Here is a 19389-nt window from a genome sequence, read left to right as displayed (position 1 = left end):
CAAGTACGTAGAAGCTAGTGAAATGTAGTTAAAGTACATAGAGACTAGTGGAAATGTAGTTCAAGTACGTAGTTGAAGTTATGGGATGTCACAGACAAGGTCATCATTTGAACATTCGTTCATTGGAGGTCAGAAGAAAGTGACAATAATAGTGTATATTTTTACGAAGATAAAAGGAGGGAAAAGTCTGCAATATGGCCGACGACAGAGCTTTGAATATTAACACATTCTAGCAGAACATGCTGCCGCTAACGTGCCTGCAAAGTGCCTTCTAAACTAACCCTACTCCTCCACGCTGGCTAATTAACTATTAGTTGCAAGATAGGTCGACTACATAATTAACTATTTAGTTGCAAGATATGTCGACTTTACATTAGATTAACTATTTTACTTAGTTGCAAGATATGTCGACTACAGTAATTAAGCTAGTCTGGCAAAGTAGTCGAAGTACATAATTAAGCTAGTGGAATGTAGTTCAAGATATGTCGACTACATAAGTTAACTATGTAGTTGCAAGATAGTCGACTACATAATTAACTATTAGTTGCAAGATATGGTCGACTACAGTAATTAACTATGTAGTGGCAAGAGTAAGTCGACTACATAGTTAGACTAGTTAGTTGCAAGATATGTCGACTACAGTAATTAACTATTTAGTTGCAAGATATGTCGACTACGATAATTAACTATTGTACTTGGCAGAGAAAGTCGACAACATAATTAACTATTTAGTTGCAAGATATGTCGACTACATAATTAACTATTTAGTTGCAAGATATGTCGACTACATAATTAACTATTTAGTTGCAAGATATGTCGACTACATAATTAACTATTTAGTTGCAAGATATGTCGACTACATAATTAACTATTTAGTTGCAAGATATGTCGACTACATAATTAACTATTTACTTGCAAGATATGTCGACTACATAATTAACTATTTAGTTGCAAGATATGTCGACTACATAATTAACTATTTAGTTGCAAGATATGTCGACTACATAATTAACTATTTAGTTGCAAGATATGTCGACTACATAATTAACTATTTAGTTGCAAGATATGTCGACTACATAATTAACTATTTAGTTGCAAGATATGTCGACTACATAATTAACTATTTAGTTGCAAGATATGTCGACTACATAATTAACTATTTAGTTGCAAGATATGTCGACTACATAATTAACTATTTAGTTGCAAGATATGTCGACTACATAATTAACTATTTAGTTGCAAGATATGTCGACTACATAATTAACTATTTAGTTGCAAGATATGTCGACTACATAATTAACTATTTAGTTGCAAGATATGTCGACTACATAATTAACTATTTAGTTGCAAGATATGTCGACTACATAATTAACTATTTAGTTGCAAGATATGTCGACTACATAATTAACTATTTAGTTGCAAGATATGTCGACTACATAATTAACTATTTAGTTGCAAGATATGTCGACTACATAATTAACTATTTACTTGCAAGATATGTCGACTACATAATTAACTATTTAGTTGCAAGATATGTCGACTACATAATTAACTATTTAGTTGCAAGATATGTCGACTACATAATTAACTATTTAGTTGCAAGATATGTCGACTACATAATTAACTATTTAGTTGCAAGATATGTCGACTACATAATTAACTATTTAGTTGCAAGATATGTCGACTACATAATTAACTATTTAGTTGCAAGATATGTCGACTACATAATTAACTATTTAGTTGCAAGATATGTCGACTACATAATTAACTATTTAGTTGCAAGATATGTCGACTACATAATTAACTATTTAGTTGCAAGATATGTCGACTACATAATTAACTATTTAGTTGCAAGATATGTCGACTACATAATTAACTATTTAGTTGCAAGATATGTCGACTACATAATTAACTATTTAGTTGCAAGATATGTCGACTACATAATTAACTATTTAGTTGCAAGATATGTCGACTACATAATTAACTATTTACTTGCAAGATATGTCGACTACATAATTAACTATTTACTTGCAAGATATGTCGACTACATAATTAACTATTTAGTTGCAAGATATGTCGACTACATAATTAACTATTTAGTTGCAAGATATGTCGACTACATAATTAACTATTTAGTTGCAAGATATGTCGACTACATAATTAACTATTTACTTGCAAGATATGTCGACTACATAATTAACTATTTAGTTGCAAGATATGTCGACTACATAATTAACTATTTAGTTGCAAGATATGTCGACTACATAATTAACTATTTAGTTGCAAGATATGTCGACTACATAATTAACTATTTAGTTGCAAGATATGTCGACTACATAATTAACTATTTAGTTGCAAGATATGTCGACTACATAATTAACTATTTACTTGCAAGATATGTCGACTACATAATTAACTATTTACTTGCAAGATATGTCGACTACATAATTAACTATTTAGTTGCAAGATATGTCGACTACATAATTAACTATTTAGTTGCAAGATATGTCGACTACATAATTAACTATTTAGTTGCAAGATATGTCGACTACATAATTAACTATTTAGTTGCAAGATATGTCGACTACATAATTAACTATTTACTTGCAAGATATGTCGACTACATAATTAACTATTTAGTTGCAAGATATGTCGACTACATAATTAACTATTTAGTTGCAAGATATGTCGACTACATAATTAACTATTTAGTTGCAAGATATGTCGACTACATAATTAACTATTTAGTTGCAAGATATGTCGACTACATAATTAACTATTTAGTTGCAAGATATGTCGACTACATAATTAACTATTTACTTGCAAGATATGTCGACTACATAATTAACTATTTACTTGCAAGATATGTCGACTACATAATTAACTATTTAGTTGCAAGATATGTCGACTACATAATTAACTATTTAGTTGCAAGATATGTCGACTACATAATTAACTATTTAGTTGCAAGATATGTCGACTACATAATTAACTATTTAGTTGCAAGATATGTCGACTACATAATTAACTATTTAGTTGCAAGATATGTCGACTACATAATTAACTATTTAGTTGCAAGATATGTCGACTACATAATTAACTATTTAGTTGCAAGATATGTCGACTACATAATTAACTATTTAGTTGCAAGATATGTCGACTACATAATTAACTATTTACTTGCAAGATATGTCGACTACATAATTAACTATTTACTTGCAAGATATGTCGACTACATAATTAACTATTTAGTTGCAAGATATGTCGACTACATAATTAACTATTTACTTGCAAGATATGTCGACTACATAATTAACTATTTAGTTGCAAGATATGTCGACTACATAATTAACTATTTAGTTGCAAGATATGTCGACTACATAATTAACTATTTAGTTGCAAGATATGTCGACTACATAATTAACTATTTAGTTGCAAGATATGTCGACTACATAATTAACTATTTAGTTGCAAGATATGTCGACTACATAATTAACTATTTAGTTGCAAGATATGTCGACTACATAATTAACTATTTAGTTGCAAGATATGTCGACTACATAATTAACTATTTAGTTGCAAGATATGTCGACTACATAATTAACTATTTAGTTGCAAGATATGTCGACTACATAATTAACTATTTAGTTGCAAGATATGTCGACTACATAATTAACTATTTACTTGCAAGATATGTCGACTACATAATTAACTATTTACTTGCAAGATATGTCGACTACATAATTAACTATTTAGTTGCAAGATATGTCGACTACATAATTAACTATTTAGTTGCAAGATATGTCGACTACATAATTAACTATTTAGTTGCAAGATATGTCGACTACATAATTAACTATTTACTTGCAAGATATGTTGACTACAAAGTATTGTCCTTAAAGGCCTACTGAAATGAATTTTTTTTATTTAAACGGGGATAGCAGATCTATTCTATGTGTCATACTTGATCATTTCGCGATATTGCCATATTTTTGCTGAAAGGATTTAGTATAGAACAACGACGATAAAGATTGCAACTTTTGGTATCTGATAAAAAAAGGCTTGCACCTACCGGAAGTAACGTGACGTAGTCAGTTGAACATATACGCAAAGTTCCCTATTGTTTACAATGATGGCCGTATGAAGTGAGAGAGATTCGGACCGAGAAAGCGACAATTTCCCCATTAATTTGAGCGAGGATGAAAGATTTGTGGATGAGTAAAGTGCAAGTGAAGGACTAGTGGGGAGTTGAAGCTATTCAGATAGGGAAGATGCTGTGAGAGCCGAGGGTGACCTGATATTCAGCTGGGAATGACTACAACAGTAAATAAACACAAGACATATATATACTCTATTAGCCACAACACAACCAGGCTTATATTTAATATGCCACAAATTAATCCTGCATAAAAACACCTGCGTGTTTGTTATGCTAGCTCCTAGCTCCTCTGCTAGCTCCTAGCTCCATAGAACACGCCAATACAATTCAAACACCTGATCAACACACACAATCACTCAGCCCAAAAGACAGTTTACCTAACCCAAGGTTCATAAAGCTTATATATTTTTAAAAAGTTACGTACGTGACGCGCACATACGGTCAAGTTATCGAATGTTTAGCAGCCAAGGCTGCATACTCACGGTACCTGATATTCAGCTGGGAATGACTACAACAGTAAATAAACACAAGACATATATATACTCTATTAGCCACAACACAACCAGGCTTATAATTAATATGCCACAAATTAATCCTGCATAATAACACCTGCGTGTTTGTTATGCTAGCTCCTAGCTCCTCTGCTAGCTCCTAGCTCCATAGAACACGCCAATACAATTCAAACACCTGATCAACACACACAATCACTCAGCCCAAAAGACCGTTCACCTAACCCAAGGTTCATAAAGCTTATATATTTTTAAAAAGTTACGTACGTGACGCGCACTTACGGTACGGTACGTGTTATGCTAGCTCCTAGCTCCTCTGCTAGCTCCTAGCTCCATAGAACACGCCAATACAATTCAAACACATGATCAACACACACAATCACTCAGCCCAAAAGACCGTTCACCTAACCCAAGGTTCATAAAGCTTATATATTTTAAAAAAGTTACGTACATACGCAAAAAAAAGCCAAAGCTGCATACTCACAGTAGCACGTCTGCGTCTTTGTCATCCAAATCAAAGTAATCCTGGTAAGAGTCTGTGTTGTCCCAGTTCTCTACAGGCGTCTGTGTATCCAAATCAAAAGTCCTCCTGGTTAGAGTCTCTGTTATCCGAGTTCTTCCATCTTGACTGCATCTTTCGGGAATGTAAACAAAGAAGCGCCGGCTGTGTACTGTTGTGGCTGACTACGTTCGAAAAATACGTCCATTTCGCACCGACAACTTTCTTCTTTGCTTGCTTGGCTTCCTTCTCCATAATGCAATGAACATGATTGAAACAGATTCACGAACACAGATGTCCAGAATACTGTGGAATTATGAAATGAAAACAGAGCTTTTTCCTATCGGCTTCAATGTGGAAGGCATACCCGTGTTCGCCGGGCTACGTCACGCGCATACGTCATCCGCAGAGGCGTTTCGAACCGGAAGTTTAGCGGCAAATTTAAAATGTCACTTTATAAGTTAACCCGGCCGTATTGGCATGTGTTATAATGTTAAGATTTCATCATTGATATATAAACTATCAGACTGCGTGGTCGGTAGTAGTGGGTTTCAGTAGGCCTTTAAAGGCCTACTGAAATAAAATGTTATTTAAACGGGAATAGCAGATCCATTCTATGTGTCATACTTGATCATTTTGTGATATTGCCATATTTTTGCTGAAAGGATTTAGTAGAGAACATCGACGATAAAGTTTGCAACTTTTGCTCGCTGATAAAAAAAAGCCTTGCCTGTAGCGGAAGTAGCGTGACATCACAGGAGCTAGTATAGAAGTAGCGTGACGTCACAGGAGCTAGTATAGAAGTAGCGTGACGTCACAGGAGCTAGTATAGAAGTAGCGTGACGTCACAGGAGCTAGTATAGAAGTAGCGTGACGTCACAGGAGCTAGTATAGAAGTAGCGTGACGTCACAGGAGCTAGTATAGAAGTAGCGTGACGTCACAGGAGCTAGTATAGAAGTAGCGTGACGTCACAGGAGCTAGTATAGAAGTAGCGTGACGTCACAGGAGCTAGTATAGAAGTAGCGTGACGTCACAGGAGCTAGTATAGAAGTAGCGTGACGTCACAGGAGCTAGTATTCCTCACAATTCCCCGTTGTTTACAATGGAGCGAGAGAGATTCGGACCAAGAAAGCGACAATTACCCCATTAATTTGAGCGAGGATGAAAGATTCGTGGATGAGGAACGTTACAGTGAAGGACTAGAGTGCAGTGCAGGACGTATCTTTTTTCGCTCTGACCGTAACTTAGGTACAAGCTGGCTCATTGGATTCCACACTCTCTCCTTTTTCTATTGTGGATCACAGATTTGTATTTTAAACCACCTGGGATACTATATCCTCTTGAAGATGAGAGTCCAGAACGCCAAATGGACATTCAGTGCCTTTTATCTCCACGACAATACATCGGCGAAATGCTTTAGCTATGAGCTAACGTGATAGCATCGTGCTTTAACTGCATATACAAACAAAAGAAATAAACCCCTGACTGGAAGGATAGATAGAAAATCAACAATACTATTAAACCGTGGACATGTAAATACACGGTTAATGCTTTCCAGGCTGGCGAAGGTTAACAATGCTGTGCTAACGACGCCATTGAAGCTAACTTAGCAACCGGACTGCACAGAGCTATGCTAAAAACATTAGCTCTCCACCTACGCCAGCCAGCCCTCATTTGCTCAACAACACCCGTGCTCACCTGCGTTCCAGCGATCGGCAGAAGGACAAAGGACTTCACCTGATGCGTTTGGCGGCCCGGAGACGTAGGAAGTCAAGGTGAGGTCGGCGGCTAGCGCGGCTAGCGCTCCAACAAAGTCCTCCTGGTTGTGTTGCTGTAGTCCGCTGCTAATACACCGATCCCACCTACAACTTTCTTCTTTGCAGCCTTCATTGTTCATTAAAAAAATTGCAAAAGATGTCCAGAATACTGTGGAATTATGAAATGAAAACAGAGCTTTTTGTATTGTATTCAATGGGGTACCATAACTTCCGTTACTCGGACTTCGTCACGCGCATACGTCATCATACCGCGATGTTTCAGCCGGATATTTCCCGGGAAGTTTTAAATGTCACTTTATAAGTTAACCCGGCCGTATTGGCATGTGTTGCAATGTTAAGATGTCATCATTGATATATAAACTATCAGACTGTGTGGTTGCTAGTAGTGGCTTTCAGGAGGCCTTTAAACATCTTGTTGACTAGTTGGAGAAAAGAACACACACACACACACGCACTCACACACACACGCACACACACACGCACGCACGCAAACACACACACACATGCGCACACACACACACACACACACACACACACACACACACACAGAGAGGCGGGCGTATGTGTGGAAGGGGCGGGGCTGGCGATGAAGTCGCCCAGAAGGGCGTGTCTGTCGTAGAGCCAGGCGGGGAAGACACACACACACACAGACACACACACACACTCACCCAGAGAGGTGGGCGTAAGTGTGGAGGGGGCGGGGCTGGCGATGAAGTCGCCCAGAAGGGCGTGTCTGTCGTAGAGCCAGGCGGGGAAGACACACACACACACAGACACACACACACACACACACACACACACACACACACTCACCCAGAGAGGTGGGCGTAAGTGTGGAGGGGGCGGGGCTGGCGATGAAGTCGCCCAGAAGGGCGTGTCTGTCGTAGAGCCAGGCGGGGAAGACACACACACACACACACACACACACACACACACACACACACAGACACACACACACACTCACCCAGAGAGGTGGGCGTAAGTGTGGAGGGGGCGGGGCTGGCGATGAAGTCGCCCAGAAGGGCGTGTCTGTCGTAGAGCCAGGCGGGGAAGACACACACACACACACACACACACACACACACACTCACCCAGAGAGGTGGGCGTAAGTGTGGAGGGGGCGGGGCTGGCGATGAAGTCGCCCAGAAGGGCGTGTCTGTCGTAGAGCCAGGCGGGGAAGACACACACACACACACACACACACACACACACACACACTCACCCAGAGAGGTGGGCGTAAGTGTGGAGGGGGCGGGGCTGGCGATGAAGTCGCCCAGAAGGGCGTGTCTGTCGTAGAGCCAGGCGGGGAAGACACACACACACACACACACACACACACACACACACACTCACCCAGAGAGGTGGGCGTAAGTGTGGAGGGGGCGGGGCTGGCGATGAAGTCGCCCAGAAGGGCGTGTCTGTCGTAGAGCCAGGCGGGGAAGACGGGACTGAGCTGACCAGGATTCTTCTTGCTGTGTTTTTCCCGCAGCATCTTCCTGGCGACCTCGGCCGACTGTGGACCAATCACAGGACAGGAGGAAAGAGGCTGGGCGGAGGGGGCGGAGTCAGATGTCACTTCTCACCATGGGAGCGCTGGACGCCGCCGTCACGTTGCCCAGCTTCTTCCTCAGCTCGTCCAGCTCCTGCATGGACATCTTGGAGACGGCGGGCGCGGCGGCGGTGGTCGTCATGGCGACGGCGCAGGCCTCCTCGCGCTCTCTGGCATAGTGCTGCAAACACTGGAGGGTCTGCGCCACAAGAGGACGCTTAGTGGGGCGCCACTACGTGGGGGCGTGGCCTACTCACCTCCTGGTCCTCACACAGTCTGGACAGCAGGTAGACCAGCGGGTCCAGGTAGCGCACGTTCTTGGACTTCAGCTCCTCGTACTTCTTCAGGAAGTCTTCTGGCGTCTTGGAGAACTCCGCCAGTTTCACCTGGGGAGAAAGCTCGCGGTGACGTCACGCTTCACCTGCGGTCACGTGCTCACCTTGGCGCTGTGGGCGGAGACTGTGGTGGTGACGTAAGGCGTCCTGTGCTTCTGCAGCCGCTCGATGTAACCTTCAGCGCCGTCGCCGCGTCGCACCTGAAGCAGCTTCAGAAGCTCGTTGACGTCGTGATGGATGCGGAACTCACTCATGGCGAACACAGACAAACTCTCACTTCAGCGACACACGCACCAGCAGACAAGCGTCTCTCTTTCCAACGTCAGCAACCTTCGAGAAGCTTCTTTCTTTCCAACGTCAGCAACCTTCGAGAAGCTTCTTTCTTTCAAACGTCAGCAACCTTCGAGAAGCTTCTATTCACCTCCATTGTGCTACTTTCAAGGCGCCTTTTTCCAACTCTTCTTCTACGCCTGAATGTGTGTGGACGACACTGCCGCCCAACTCTTCTTCTACGCCTGAATGTGTGTGGACCACACTGCCGCCCAACTCTTCTTCTGCGCCTAAATGTGTGTGGACGACACTGCCGCCGCAGGTGAAACGTTGTACTACAAGTCTGAACACGAAACTCCTTTGGCTCCATTTTCTACCACTTGTCCCTTCTTGGGGTCATTATTATTCAACATTTCAAGGACTACAAACACGTCGATCATTGACAACAAGTTCAGCAATATAAAAAACCCCATTTGACCCTCTCTGGACGCCACTCTGTGGAAAAGTCTTTCTGCTTCCCTCTAGCGGCGCATGCTGGTCATTGCACCTAGAAGCGCTCTTGTACTTGTCACGCACAGATAGATTCATGCGGTCTTTATGGGAACATCTGGATCCAACATCTGGATCAAACACTCAATATAATCTGGTGAAAGTGTCACAGGTCCGATCCTCACGAGGAGGAAGAAGATGTATTTATTAAATATGTCCAATTCATTGGAATGTTTCATTATTTCTTGTAGTCTGTATTTCAGGCCACGAGGCAGACATTATTATTATTATTTGTTATATTTATTATTCATTTTAGCTGCGGACCGTAAGTCTTTTATAATAATATCTTTTTAATATAGGCTCTTAATGAATCATTGATACATTTTTATATACAAAGTATATTTTGTGCATGTGCTGCGATTTTCCAAAAAAAAACTTGAATAATTGGAGTGTCTATGAATCACAAATGGATGGAAAATAATAAAAGAATATTCTTTTTAACATGGCTGTGCAGCACTTTGGAAACATTCTTGTTGTTTTATATAAATAAAGTGGAGTGGCTTGGATGTGTAATGACTTCTACTTTTCTACCTTTAAGGTACTCAAAGCGCTTTGACACTATTTCCACACACACATTCACACACTGATGGCCATGCAAGGCCCTAACCACCACCCATCAGGAGCAAGGGTGAAGTGTCTTGCTCAAGGACACAACGGATGTGACTAGGTTGGTAGAAGCTGGGGTTCAAACCAGGAACCCTCAGATTGCTGGCACGGCCACTCTCCCAACCGCTCACGCCGTCCCCCCAAACTGCCTCACAATCCATCCATTCCATTTTTTTCGTGGGGGTGCTGGAGCCTATCTCAGCTGCATTGGGCGGAAGGCGGGGTACACCCTGGACAAGTCACCACCTCATCACAGGGCCAACACAGATAGACAACATTCACACACTAGGACCAATTTAGTCTTGCCAATCAACCTATCCTCAGGTGCATGTCTTTGGAGGTGGGAGGGGCCTATCCCCAGGTGCATGTCTTTGGAGGTGGGAGGGGCCTATCCCCAGGTGCATGTCTTTGGAGGTGGGAGGAAGGCGGAGTAGAACCCACGCAGGGAGAACATGCAAACTCCACACAGAAAGAATCCGAGCCCGGGATCGAACCCAGAACCTTCGTATTGTGAGGCAGACACACTAACCACAGTGACATAATAATATAATAAATAACTAAATAATAATAATATACAAACAATCATTCATTTGTTTTGTTAATGTCACCGTTTAAGATTGTCAAGAAGCGATATGAGACGACTAGTGGAAGAAAAAGAGCAGTTTGACATCAATATGTCGCCATTACCGAGCTCGGCTGTGAGCTTTTGTTTTGAAAATCCACACAGCGGAAGTAAACAGTAATCAGGTTAAAACCCGGAAGTAGTGCTCCCCTCGTTTGAAAATGTCGTCGCTCCAAAGGCAGGCTTGATGTCATGTTCCCCGGTGATTGATGTCATGTTCCCCGGTGATTGATGTCATGTTCCCCGGTGATTGATGTCATGTTCCCCGGTGTGCGGTCACGGTGTGTTTAAGGCCTCAGCTTCTCCGCCGTCACAGCAGCTGATCATGGCCGAGCTGCAGGGCGTGGAGGCCGGCCTTGGCTCCGGTCCCGGCCCCGCTGCTTCTGCCGAGGTTCGCCTGCTCAACCCCCGCTCGGTCCTCGGCTTCCCCGCCAAGAGCGGCCACACCGACGCGGCCGAGCGTCCCAAGTCCCGCTGGGTCCGCCTGAACGTCGGCGGGACTTACTTCGTCACCACCAAGCAGACTCTGTGCCGGGAGCCCAAGTCCTTCCTGTTCCGTCTGTGCCAGGACGACCCGGACCTGGACTCGGACAAAGTGAGTGTGTGTGTTGTGGCCTCCTGCTCCTGTCGCCATGGCAACGCTCTGTTGGACTTTGCAGGACCAGACCGGGGCTTATTTGATCGACAGAGACCCGACCTACTTTGGACCCGTCCTCAACTACCTGCGCCACGGAAAACTCATCCTGGACAAGAACCTGGCTGAGGAAGGTACGCCTAAGGGTCACCTGTCGCAGCTGGGCGGGCGTGACCTGTGTGTGTGTGTGTGTGTGTGTGTGTGTGTGTGTGTGTGTGTGTGTGTGTGTGTGTGTGTGTGTGTGTGTGTGTGTGTGTGTGTTCAGGTGTTCTCGAAGAAGCTGAGTTCTACAACATCGCCTCGCTAGTCCGCCTGGTCAAAGAGCGAATACGTGACAACGAGAACCGCACCTCACAGGTACCACAGTGTGTGTGTGTGTGTGTGTGTGTGTGTGTGTGTGTGTGTGTGTGTGTGCGTGTGTGTGTGTGTGTGAGTGTGTGTGTGTGTAATACAGGTGTGTTACAGGGCACAGTGTGTGTGTGTAATACAGGTGTGTTACAGGGCACAGTGTGTGTGTAATACAGGTGTGTTACAGGGCACAGTGTGTGTGTAATACAGGTGTGTTACAGGGCACAGTGTGTGTGTGTAATACAGGTGTGTTACAGGGCACAGTGTGTGTGTAATACAGGTGTGTTACAGGGCACAGTGTGTGTGTAATACAGGTGTGTTACAGGGCACAGTGTGTGTGTAATACAGGTGTGTTACAGGGCACAGTGTGTGTGTAATACAGGTGTGTTACAGGGCACAGTGTGTGTGTGTAATACAGGTGTGTTACAGGGCACAGTGTGTGTGTGTGTAATACAGGTGTGTTACAGGGCACAGTGTGTGTGTGTAATACAGGTGTGTTACAGGGCACAGTGTGTGTGTAATACAGGTGTGTTACAGGGCACAGTGTGTGTGTAATACAAGTGTGTTACAGGGCACAGTGTGTGTGTAATACAGGTGTGTTACAGGGCACAGTGTGTGTGTAATACAGGTGTGTTACAGGGCACAGTGTGTGTGTAATACAGGTGTGTTACAGGGCACAGTGTGTGTGTAATACAGGTGTGTTACAGGGCACAGTGTGTGTGTAATACAGGTGTGTTACAGGGCACAGTGTGTGTGTGTAATGCAGGTGTGTTACAGGGCACAGTGAAGCACGTGTATCGGGTGCTGCAGTGTCAGGAGGAGGAGCTAACACAGATGGTCTCTACTATGTCTGATGGATGGAACTTTGAACAGGTCAGCCATCTTCTTTCTTTCCTACGTCTCATTTGTAGTCCCCGTACACATTTATAGTCCCATACACCGTGTGGAGCCGCTCTACTAAGTGGATACTCATCACCTCCATTACAGGATCCTAAGTATCATTATCATGTAGCTTTATCACTGGAGGACGAGGCTAAACATGTTACAGGAGCTATGCATGTAGCTAACAGCTAAGCTAACAGATAGCTAGCGTGAAAGAAGTGTGAGGTACAGTTGAAAATGCAAAGTCATGAGATATAAACAATTAGTACATTCATAAGAGATATCAACAATGAGATATAAACAATTAGTACATTCATAAGAGATATCAACAATGAGATATAAGCAATTAGTACATTCATAAGAGATATTAACAATGAGATATAAACAATTAGTACATTCATAATAGATATCAATAATGAGATATAAACAATTAGTACATTCATAAGAGATATCAACAATGAGATATAAACAATTAGTACATTCATAAGAGACATCAATAATGAGATAAACAATTCGTACATTCATAAGAGATATCAACAATGAGATATACACAATTAGTACATTCATGATATCAACAATGAGATATAAACAATTAGTACATTCATAAGAGATATCAGCAATGAGATATAAACAATTAGTACATTCATAAAATATATCAACAATGAGATACAAACAATTAGTACATTCATAAGAGATATCAACAATGAGATACAAACAATTAGTACATTCGTAAGAGACATCAACAATGAGATATAAACAATTAGTACATTCATAAGAGATATCAACAATGACATATAAACAATTAGTACATTCATAAGAGATATCAACAATGAGATATAAACAATTAGTACATTCATAAGAGATATCAACAATGAGATATAAACAATTAGTACATTCATAAGAGATATCAACAATGAGATATAAACAATTAGTACATTCATAAGAGATATCAACAATGAGATATAAACAATTAGTACATTCATAAGAGATATCAATAATGAGATATAAACAATTAGTACATTCATAAGAGATATCAAGTCTTGCTGGGTCAGCATTGAGGATCTTTCATTGGTGGATATTGGTGAGGTCGACACCAAGGGTAGTATCGCTCTATGGTTGATACTAGACACCAAGGGTAGTATCGCTCTATGGTTGATACTAGACACCAAGGGTAGTATCGCTCTATGGTTGATACTAGACACCAAGGGTGGTATTGCCCTATGGTTGATACTAGACACCAAGGGTAGTATCGCTCTATGGTTGATACTAGACACCAAGGGTGGTATTGCCCTATGGTTGATACTAGACACCAAGGGTAGTATCGCTCTATGGTTGATACTAGACACCAAGGGTAGTATCGCTCTATGGTTGATACTAGACACCAAGGGTGGTATTGCCCTATGGTTGATACTAGACACCAAGGGTAGTATCGCTCTATGGTTGATACTAGACACCAAGGGTAGTATCGCTCTATGGTTGATACTAGACACCAAGGGTAGTATCGCTCTATGGTTGATGCTGGAGTGTTGAGTTAATATTGGTGGTGTCGACACCAACAGTAGTATCGCTTTATGGTTGATACTTCTGTGTTGGGTCGATATTGATGGTGTCGACACCAAGAGTACGTCATGTAGTATATGTAGTACTACTAGTAGTAGTATTACTGATGTATATGTAGTACTAGTATTACTGATGTATATGTAGTACTAGTAGTAGTATTACTGATGTATATGTAGTACTAGTATTACTGATGTATATGTAGTACTAGTATTACTGATGTATATGTAGTACTAGTATTACTGATGTATATGTAGTACTAGTAGTAGTATTACTGATGTATATGTAGTAGTATTACTGATGTATATGTAGTACTAGTATTACTGATGTATATGTAGTACTAGTAGTAGTATTACTGATGTATATGTAGTAGTATTACTGATGTATATGTAGTACTAGTAGTAGTATTACTGATGTATATGTAGTAGTATTACTGATGTATATGTAGTACTAGTAGTAGTATTACTGATGTATATGTAGTACTAGTATTACTGATGTATATGTAGTACTAGTATTACTGATGTATATGTAGTACTAGTAGTAGTATTACTGATGTATATGTAGTAGTATTACTGATGTATATGTAGTACTAGTATTACTGATGTATATGTAGTACTAGTAGTAGTATTACTGATGTATATGTAGTAGTATTACTGATGTATATGTAGTACTAGTATTACTGATGTATATGTAGTACTAGTAGTAGTATTACTGATGTATATGTAGTAGTATTACTGATGTATATGTAGTACTAGTAGTAGTATTACTGATGTATATGTAGTACTAGTAGTAGTATTACTGATGTATATGTAGTACTAGTATTACTGATGTATATGTAGTACTAGTAGTAGTATTACTGATGTATATGTAGTACTATTACTGATGTATATGTAGTACTAGTATTACTGATGTATATGTAGTACTAGTAGTAGTATTACTGATGTATATGTAGTAGTATTACTGATGTATATGTAGTACTAGTATTACTGAAGTATATGTAGTAGTACTATGAGAGTGTGTATTTCCAGCTGATCAGCATTGGCTCCTCCTACAATTATGGTAATGAGGACCAGGCAGAGTTCCTGTGTGTGGTTTCTCGTCAACTCAACAACTCCACCAATGGCGTCGTCATCGAGCCCACCGAGAAGGCCAAGGTGAGGCGTGTCTGTGGGCGGGGCTTGTCACCTGCTCACCTGTCGCACTTCCTCCCTCAGATCCTGCAGGAGCGAGGCTCTCGCATGTGAGGGGACGTCCCGCCCACCGAGCAAAACTTTTGACTCCGCCCCCATCGTGGTCATCATCACGCCCTCCCGTGTGCCTTTCGGCCCCTCCCCCACTTCCTGTCTCCCGCCAACAGGAAGTGACGTGTCTGAGGCACATATCCATGGCGGCCCCTGGCATGCCCTCCTGTGGCTCCTCCCCCTCGCCAAAGCATCCATGAAGACTTTGGACTGACTCCGCCTCTCACAGGACATGTCACCGCCCTCTCCAGCCAATCACGGCACGTCTTAAAACTTAGTAAATGTCATCAGTGAAAATGGCCGCCATCTTGAAATGTTGACGCACCTGGGGTGGGCGGGGCTTAGAAGGCAGGATGTTAGCATCGCTCCTGCTAGCAGAATGAAAGTCAAAGTAAATGGGTGTCTGTTCTGGAACCTTCTTCATGTCCTGGAACCTGTTGTGCTCCATGGGGGCGGAGCCTAATGAGCCAACAGGTGGTTAGCCTCCAATCAGATGTCCCACAAAGACTCTAGTGTGTGTGTGTGTGTGTGTGTGTGTGTGTGTGTGTGTGTGTGTGCATGTTGTTGTTGTTGTTGTTGACAGTATTGTGAGACACCTGCTCTCCTCTTTTATTGCACTTTGTTGCTGTGACACCATAAACCTCCCTCTCACCTGTGCACCTCACTTCCTTCTTTACACAGGTGACAATGAACACAGTTAAAAATGAACCGGTAATATACACAGGTGACAATGAACACGGGTGACAGTGAACACAGTTAAAAATGAACCGGTAATATACACAGGTGACAATGTACACAGGTGACAATGTACACAGGTGACAGTGAACACAGGTGACAGTGAACACAGGTGACAATGAACACAGGTGACAGTGAACACAGGTGACAATGTACACAGGTGACAATGTACACAGGTGACAATGTACACAGGTGACAGTGAACACAGGTGACAGTGAACACAGTTAAAAATGAACAGGTAATATACACAGGTGACAATGAACACAGGTGACAATGTACACAGGTGACAATGTACACAGGTGACAATGAACACAGGTGACAGTGAACACAGGTGACAATGAACACAGGTGACAATGAACACAGGTGACAATGTACACAGGTGACAGTGAACACAGTTAAAAATGAACAGGTAATATACACAGGTGACAATGTACACAGGTGACAGTGAACACAGGTGACAATGTACACAGGTGACAGTGAACACAGTTAAAAATGAACAGGTAATGTACACACGCGACAATGAAAACGGTTCATGTACACACGCGACAATGAACACGGTTCATGTACACAGGTGACAATGAACACGGTTCATGTACACAGGTGACAATGAACACGGTTCATGTACACAGGTGACAATGAACACGGTTCATGTACACAGGTGACAATGAACACGGTTCATGTACACAGGTGACAATGAACACGGTTCATGTACACAGGTGACAATGAACACGGTTCATGTACACACGTGACAATGAACACGGTTCATGTACACAGGTGACAATGAACACGGTTCATGTACACAGGTGACAATGAACACGGTTCATGTACACAGGTGACAATGAACACGGTTCATGTACACAGGTGACAATGAACACGGTTCATGTACACAGGTGACAATGAACACGGTTCATGTACACAGGTGACAATGAACACGGTTCATGTACACAGGTGACAATGAAAACGGTTCATGTACACAGGTGACAATGAACACGGTTCATGTACACAGGTGACAATGAACACAGGTGACAATGAACACAGGTAATGTACACAGGTGACAATGAACACAGGTAATGTACACAGGTGACAATGAACACAGGTAATGTACACAGGTGACAATGAACACAGTTAAAAATGTACACAGGTGAGAATGAACTAAAAATGTACACAGGTGACAATGTACACAGGTGTGTTTTTCGACGTTACAAATGACAAACTTCTGAAGATTGAAAAGTGATGGCATTAAAGATGTATTTGTGAATAATTTGATGATTGTCTTACATGTCTTCTAGGGAAACATCATGGTGTGGGGCTGCATGAGTGCTGCCAGCATTTCTGCAGAAAATAATGGTGTGAGGCTGCATGAGTGCTGCCAGCATTGTGCAGAAAATAATGGCGTGAGGCTGCATGAGTGCTGCCAGCATTTCTGCAGTGTCACGCTGCATGAGTGCTGCCAGCATTGTGCAGAAAATAATGGTGTGAGGCTGCATGAGTGCTGCCAGCATTGTGCAGAAAATAATGGCGTGAGGCTGCATGAGTGCTGCCAGCATTTCTGCAGTGTCACGCTGCATGAGTGCTGCCAGCATTGTGCAGAAAATAATGGTGTGAGGCTGCATGAGTGCTGCCAGCATTGTGCAGAAAATAATGGCGTGAGGCTGCATGAGTGCTGCCAGCATTTCTGCAGTGTCACGCTGCATGAGTGCTGCCAGCATTGTGCAGAAAATAATGGTGTGAGGCTGCATGAGTGCTCCCAGCATTGTGCAGAAAATAATGGTGTGAGGCTGCATGAGTGCTGCCAGCATTGTGCAGAAAATAATGGTGTGAGGCTGCATGAGTGCTGCCAGCATTTCTGCAGTGTCACACTGCATGAGTGCTGCCAGCATTGTGCAGAAAATAATGGCGTGAGGCTGCATGAGTGCTGCCAGCATTGTGCAGAAAATAATGGCGTGAGGCTGCATGAGTGCTGCCAGCATTATGCAGAAAACAATGGCGTGAGGCTGCATGAGTGCTGCCAGCATTGTGCAATGTCACGCTGCATGAGTGCTGCCAGCATTGTGCAGTGTAATGGTGTGGGGCTGCATGAGTGCTGCCAGCTTTGTGCAGAAAATAATGGCGTGAGGCTGTATGAGTGCTGCCAGCATTATGCAGAAAACAATGGCGTGAGGCTGCATGAGTGCTGCCAGCATTGTGCAATGTCACGCTGCATGAGTGCTGCCAGCATTGTGCAGTGTAATGGTGTGGGGCTGCATGAGTGCTACCAGCATTTCTGCAGTGTCATGCTGCATGAGTGCTGCCAGGTTTGTGCAGAAAATAATGGTGTGAGGCTGCATGAGCGCTGCTAGCATGTTAATGTTGGTGAGCAGCAGTGGTCACCTGACCACACACACACACACACACACACACACACACACACACACACACACACACACACACACACACACACACACACACACACACACACACACACACACACACACACACACACACACACACACACACACACACACACACACACACACACACACACACACACACACACACACACAGCTGCATAGGATAAACGTGACCTTTATTGACTAATGTTGTTGTGTGGTGTCTCCATGGCAACGGGACCACTTGCACTCGACGTTCTCCTTCCAGGCGGCGTCGTGGGACTCGTACACTTCCTGTGGAGGACATTGTGTCAGGGCGCACTCGTACACTTCCTGTGGAGGACATTGTGTCAGGGCGCACTCGTACACTTCCTGTGGAGGACATTGTGTCAGGGCGGGCCGAGGAAGCGGCGCAGGAAGTGCTCACCTTCTTCCAGACGGGCACGCTGGCCTTCAGCCCGTCCATCAAGTGCTGGATGGCCCGCTGACCCTCTTGGCGGTGAGGAGACGAGATCGCCATGACGACGCTGGCCTCGCCCACTTCCACCCACCTAAGGGGAGAGCACAGCAGGTGAGGCCCAGCAGCATGTGACCTGACTAGCATGTTAGCATGATCATGTGACCCCAGGCGGTGGTGCACACAGATGTGTGTGAGGCGGGGCCAGCGTGCTCTGATGTCACCACACAGCCTGCTGAGCTCTGATTGGACCATGGCCTCGTACGCCTCGTACTGCAGACCCCTCACC

General features: G+C 42.9%; 3 protein-coding genes across 4 annotated transcripts in view; 1 reads left to right on the top strand and 2 right to left on the bottom strand.

The window, feature by feature from the left end:
• LOC133638230 (gamma-tubulin complex component 2-like) overlaps nucleotides 1-9531 on the bottom strand; it is a 30795-nt gene extending 21264 nt beyond the window's left edge. The window contains 4 exon segments of the mRNA XM_062030618.1: nucleotides 8300-8459; nucleotides 8530-8694; nucleotides 8753-8881; nucleotides 8935-9531. Coding sequence (XP_061886602.1) covers nucleotides 8300-8459; nucleotides 8530-8694; nucleotides 8753-8881; nucleotides 8935-9084 — 604 coding nt within the window. The 5' untranslated portion in view covers nucleotides 9085-9531.
• Nucleotides 9532-10982: 1451 nt separating this feature from the next.
• Nucleotides 10983-16593, top strand: LOC133638228 (BTB/POZ domain-containing protein KCTD2-like). Its single transcript, XM_062030611.1, has 6 exons — nucleotides 10983-11472; nucleotides 11537-11645; nucleotides 11777-11868; nucleotides 12637-12732; nucleotides 15327-15452; nucleotides 15513-16593. The coding sequence occupies exons 1-6, from the start codon at nucleotides 11131-11133 to the stop codon at nucleotides 15540-15542; spliced, it is 795 nt and encodes a 264-aa protein (XP_061886595.1). The 5' UTR covers nucleotides 10983-11130; the 3' UTR covers nucleotides 15543-16593.
• A 2216-nt stretch (nucleotides 16594-18809) lies between these two features.
• The window catches only part of LOC133638227 (molybdopterin synthase catalytic subunit-like), a 938-nt gene continuing 358 nt past the window's right edge, over nucleotides 18810-19389 (bottom strand). The window contains exons 2-4 of one of the 2 annotated variants that reach the window (XM_062030610.1): nucleotides 19267-19389; nucleotides 19071-19194; nucleotides 18810-18937 (exon numbers count right to left, since the gene is read on the bottom strand). The exon at nucleotides 19267-19389 is cut by the window's right edge and continues 34 nt beyond it. In XM_062030610.1, the coding sequence (XP_061886594.1) occupies nucleotides 18848-18937; nucleotides 19071-19194; nucleotides 19267-19389 (337 nt within the window). In that variant the 3' untranslated portion in view covers nucleotides 18810-18847. Of the gene's footprint in view, nucleotides 18977-19070; nucleotides 19195-19266 lie in introns of both variants that reach the window. The other variant, XM_062030609.1, reaches the window with a different exon arrangement.

The sequence above is a fragment of the Entelurus aequoreus genome, linkage group LG21, assembly GCF_033978785.1.
Source record: "Entelurus aequoreus isolate RoL-2023_Sb linkage group LG21, RoL_Eaeq_v1.1, whole genome shotgun sequence".
In the NCBI taxonomy this organism is placed as follows: Eukaryota; Metazoa; Chordata; class Actinopteri; order Syngnathiformes; family Syngnathidae; genus Entelurus; species Entelurus aequoreus.
This window is presented reverse-complemented; position numbering and strand designations above follow the sequence as displayed.

Coding starts and splice junctions, on each gene's coding strand:
- LOC133638228 (XM_062030611.1), top strand. CDS start 11,131: ATGTCATGTTCCCCGGTGTGCGGTCACGGTGTGTTTAAGGCCTCAGCT. Junction 11,646..11,776: donor CAAGAACCTGGCTGAGGAAG/GTACGCCTAAGG, acceptor GTGTGTGTTCAG/GTGTTCTCGAAGAAGCTGAG. Junction 12,733..15,326: donor ATGGATGGAACTTTGAACAG/GTCAGCCATCTT, acceptor GTGTATTTCCAG/CTGATCAGCATTGGCTCCTC.